The sequence below is a fragment of the Octopus bimaculoides genome, chromosome 7 (genome assembly GCF_046866305.1).
Source record: "Octopus bimaculoides isolate indiv1 chromosome 7, ASM4686630v1, whole genome shotgun sequence".
Lineage (NCBI taxonomy): Eukaryota > Metazoa > Mollusca > Cephalopoda > Octopoda > Octopodidae > Octopus > Octopus bimaculoides.
The window spans coordinates 5,188,164-5,193,163 of record NC_142934.1 but is presented as its reverse complement, the minus strand read 5'-3'; the positions used below and the strand labels follow the sequence as shown (position 1 = coordinate 5,193,163).

The following is a 5,000-nucleotide window of genomic DNA, read 5'->3' as shown; positions in this document are numbered from 1 at the left end:
CCGACGACAATTACCCTCCTTGGTTAATTACCTCCTCTCCAATATATTAAGAAGTTTTAAATCATCATCTAAAAGTGGAAAATAAAAGGCGATTCCTTGCAAGTATTGTATCACATTTATGTTTTCATAATTGCTAACTACGGCATTGATACGGGCTGAAACATGTAAATATTTCTTTCTAAATGGCTGTTTAGCAAAACCCGTCAAGGATAGTCATAAGTACTTGTTGTAATGCTTGTTCTCTTTTGATCTAGTTCAAAAATTTCCAAATGTTTGGGTGGCAATGACCAACATTTGATTTTTAAAAAAACTCCTGTGCTACCCTTCCACAGCATTGTTTGTTCTTGGAAGTTCATCCGACTTTCTATTGTACATATTCCATAGATTCATTCCAAACGCTGGTTCTTGCTGTCGTGCTAAGTATGAATCCTCAAAGTAATCTTGCAAGGGATATGTTTCTGGTAGGAGTATGTCACTTAGGGTTTCAAAAGTTTTTTTCAGCATCACAAGCAGGAACAAAAGCTAAAGCAGCTATCATTCTCATAGACATTGAAAACTCTTTATCTTCTTGGTATCGCGGTTGAAATCCGTGAAATTGAGTGTTCTTATAGATGCTTTGGCTAAAGTGAAAAAAAACAACCGTTTATCTTGGCTTGTGGAAATGCCAAATGTAAACTATTAATCACTGCCTTTTCAAAATCTACCATGATAGTTTTGGGTGTTAAATCTTGTTTCAATGATTTTAGCTGCTCCAGAAAATTTGTGTAAGTAGTTTGGCTTTTATCAGATAACAGAGCGTAAATTAATGACACTGGTAAAAAAAAAATAGCGGTTTATACACCGGAAAATACGGTACACATCGGGGATTAACTGCTTAGGGGTAATTGTCCTACGGGGTTGTTGTCCTCGGGGTAATTGTCCTTGTGGGGTTATTGTCCATTGGGGGTAAATATCCTAGACTCGCTCCAGTTCACTCAGCTGTAGAAATGAGTTATGACGTCACTGGTGCCAAGCTGTATTGGCCTTTGCCTTTCTCTTGGATAACATTGGTGGCGGGAAGAGAGGAGGTCTGGGCCTCGGAAGGGAACTTTCTATGTGTAATCCCATGAAGGAAACGCAGAGAACATGTTGAGCACATGCATACATATGTACATGCACGCACGCACACACACATACACGCTCATACACATACACGCACGTTGGCTTTCTCATTCGTAATGATTTTATTCTATATATATGTAATTCTTTCCCCAAATAAATTACACTTCATATTCGAAGCTCCGAGGAAGCTATAGGGTGTTACTCAAGCACTCAAATATGAGGTGCGCTGCATCTTATTGTAGAAACAGCTGTAAGCTAATGAAATTCATAAGATAAACGTTTATTCCTTTACCATCTCATTTTATTATATATGGAAAGAGTTGTAGGTATATGTATATGAATGTATATATATATATATGAGCGCGTGCGCGCGTGTATGTGTAGCATTTTGGACTAATGAGTATATGTCAGTTAGTGTGTTGGTGTGTTGAGTAAACCACTGGCACTGTTTGGGCTACCTGATGTCATCTGCAGTTGGAGCATTATTTGCGAAAGGACACTTACTTTGTCTATCTCCTTACCTTCTTGGAGATTTTAGGTAAAAATGTACTGTGTCCATAGTTGTCATAAAATGAAAGTAAACATTAGCAGACGAAGTTTTAAACAAAATGAAAGTAGTGCATGAGAGTTAATATATATACAGAGAGTGAGATGTTGACAGATAGAGAGTGTGATATTTGTAGATCTAAAAGTTGAGTTACTTCTCGTAGAAAATTCTTATTATTATTTACGGACAACATTCTCTTTCGGATACAGATTTCGAAAACCAAATTCGGTTTTTCTCGAGGATGCATAGTTTTAGAGGCTTTCGGAGTTAAAAACGTATACATAACCACATAGATTTGCATTTATGTGGTAGAATAGATAGATAGATAGATAGATAGATAGATAGATAGATAGATAGATAGATAGATAGATAGAGAGATAGATAGATAGATAGATAGATAGATAGATAGATAGATAGATAGATAGATAGATAGATAATAGATAGATAGATAGATAGATAGATAGGAAGAGAGGCAGACAGAGATGTAGCCAGATAGGCAGACAGATAAAAAAATTATTCAAGACGATCCATAAAGTTTATATTTATTTGTATTATCAGTCTGACCTCGATTCACAGAAGTGATAAAGATATTTGATCGTTCTTTATTAGAAGCTCAATGAATAACGAAGTCACTATTTTCTTTTGTCTAATTTTATTTGATATCCGTTGCAATTGTTTACCCTTTATTTTTCTTCTTTCAGTGTTAACTTCTGTTTTTTCAATAAACCTACAATGGCTGTGGTTTACGAGCAGCGCTCTCCTGTAAGTAATCATAATTTTTTTTTCTTACGGCCATTTATTCATTATACATCTACCCTCGTTTATCACGGGATTCTGTCTTTAAAAAACGATGATGAATAAATCAGTGATAAATGAGCCGTCTCCCCGCACATTGTAAATGAAAACGAATGGTAGATTCACTGGTTACAGCAGCGAGGTTTCCACTCTTACATATTTTCTTAATCATTTCAATCTTTTCTTGTAGAGAATACACCAGAATACACTTGTCTGTGTCGTATGTTAGGGTTAGGCGCCTTCGTATTTTTTCGGTTTACTGGTCCTATATTGAAGGGCAAGAGTGTATAAATCCGTTTAAAAAATGCGCAACCTTGCAGTATGATGATGTAAACATAAGCGATAGGTCAGTGAGGCGCATTTGTGGTACAAGTAAAATCTTTGACTGATATTAAGAAGTTTTAAATCATCATCTAAAAGTGGAAAATAAAAGGCGATTCCTTGCAAGTATTGTATCACATTTATGTTTTCATAATTGCTAACTACGGCATTAATACGAGCTGAAACATGTAAATATTTCTTTCTAAATGGCTGTTTAGCAAAACCCGTCAAGGATAGTCATGTTATCATAGATCAATCCGTGATAAACGTAACATGGTTCAAATTTGAGCGTACCGTGTTATCTCAGACCAGCGATGAATAAATCAATGATAAACGAGGCTACATGTATACAAGAGAAACTGCACTTTTTAATTTTCGTTCATAAAAAATTACAAACGAAGTTTCCCGTTGTTTAATCCCGAAACGGCAATTGAGTTAGATATCCCACTCGTTTACGCTTTGTTGAACAGCTGGATATCAAATATTACAAACATTGTAATATATATCAGAACCTAGGTACGTTCGGTACTAGTATCCCTAGGTTATCTATAGGAGATGTTTTCTATTGTCTTTCTAAATAATCAGAAGGATACACAGGAGGGGAAGAACTCAGTAGGGCAAGCTAACGGGGTCCTCGTTGACTCTGTAGTGTTCTCACTACTTTCAGGCATGAGTTGTGCCTATCCATAATATATGCTTATAGGCTTATATTCAAATAGGGAGCCATCTACGTGACAGCACGACTTGCTAAGAAATAGCAGTCAATTTAGTCTCGAATCATACCCTATTGTCTTAAAGAAAAGACATATTGGATAATGCAACCAGAGTATAATGTGCCTGGATGGTTACGGTTAGAATGTGTTTGATCATAGATCTATTCGGTGAGAGCTTACTTGGGCTAAGCAACAACTGCTTGTACTCTGGTGAGTGATCCAGCGAGTATCTTTATTAAGGACATAGATGGCGACTGTATACAATCTGTCGTCAGCAGTCCATTATACTATCGACTTCGTCAATAGAGATTCGTTTTTGTTTTTAACATCTTTGTAATGGTAGGGCCTGTACTCTTAGCCACCATTAGGATCTCTGAAACTAAGGAAGTTGTAGTTGATGTTCTTCTTAAGCAGCAACCATTCATGAGCAGAGAATGAATTCCAGATGAATGACATTCAAAAAAAGAATGGAGTGATTGGCGTGTCTAGTGTAGGGGCATAAGACAGCAGATGAAATATGAGTGACGAAATGAAGGGAGACGAGTGAATTAGGGCAGATTGAGTGAGAGCAACAGGACACCAGTCAGTTCCAAGGAACAGGGCCCAGTGTAGGAAAAGTGGGGTCGATTAAATAAGTACCAGTTACGTATTGGGTTGATGTAATCGACTTAATCCCCTCCCCCAAGCTAGACTACATTTTGTCCGTCTTCACGTTCTGAGTTCAAATTCCGCCGAGGTCGACTTTGCCTTTCATCTTTTCGGGATCGATAAATTAAGTACCAGTTACGCACTGGAGTCGATATAATCGACTTAATCTGTTTGTCTGTCCTTGTTTGTCCCCTCTATGTTTAGCCTCATGTGGGCAGTAAAGAAATAATCATTAGCACACCGGGCAAAATGCTTAGTATTTTGTCTGCCGTTATGTTCTGAGTTCAAATTCCGCCGAGGTCGACTTTGCCTTTCATCCTTTCGGGATCGATAAATTAAGTACCAGTTGAGTTCTGGGGTCGATGTAATCGATTTCCCCCCTTGTGCTTGTAGCAGAAAGGGTTATCTCTTGTGGCTTGCTTAGAGAAAACAACGGTTTGTCTTTCGATGTCAATTCTTCAAGCATTGACCATGTTGCATTGAGTGCACAAGCACACGAGTTCAGCTCTTAGATGAGTCGCCAGAAATATTCTGCAACGAATGACTTTTTTTCTTTCTATCTTTTGCCTGTTTTAAACACTAGTCTGTGGTCATGCTGGAGCACCGCTTCGAAGAATTTTTAGTCGAATAAATCGATGTCAGTGCTTTTTTTTTTTTTTGTTAAGCGTGCTGCTTATTCTATCGGTTTCATTTGCTGAACCGCTAATTTACGGAGACGTAAACAAACAAGCACCGGTTGTCAAGCGGTGATGGGAGACAAACACAAGCACACATACAAACACACACACGCACACATACACATGCATATATATATATATATATATATATATATATATATATATACATACACACACACACAATAGGCTTCTTTCAGT

The 5,000-nt window shown here is 37.4% G+C and overlaps 1 protein-coding gene across 6 annotated transcripts in view; it reads left to right on the top strand.

The window, feature by feature from the left end:
* The window catches only part of LOC106881921 (ETS homologous factor-like), a 46,910-nt gene that overhangs the window by 14,604 nt on the left and 27,306 nt on the right, over positions 1-5,000 (top strand). For all 6 annotated transcript variants that reach the window (XR_016242503.1, XM_089354683.1, XM_089354682.1 and 3 more), the window contains exon 2: positions 2,350-2,410. Coding sequence is in view for 5 of the 6 variants with exons in the window: in XM_089354683.1 (XP_089210809.1) it covers positions 2,381-2,410 (30 nt within the window). In the remaining variant the exon portion in view is untranslated. The remainder of the gene's footprint in view (positions 1-2,349; positions 2,411-5,000) is intronic.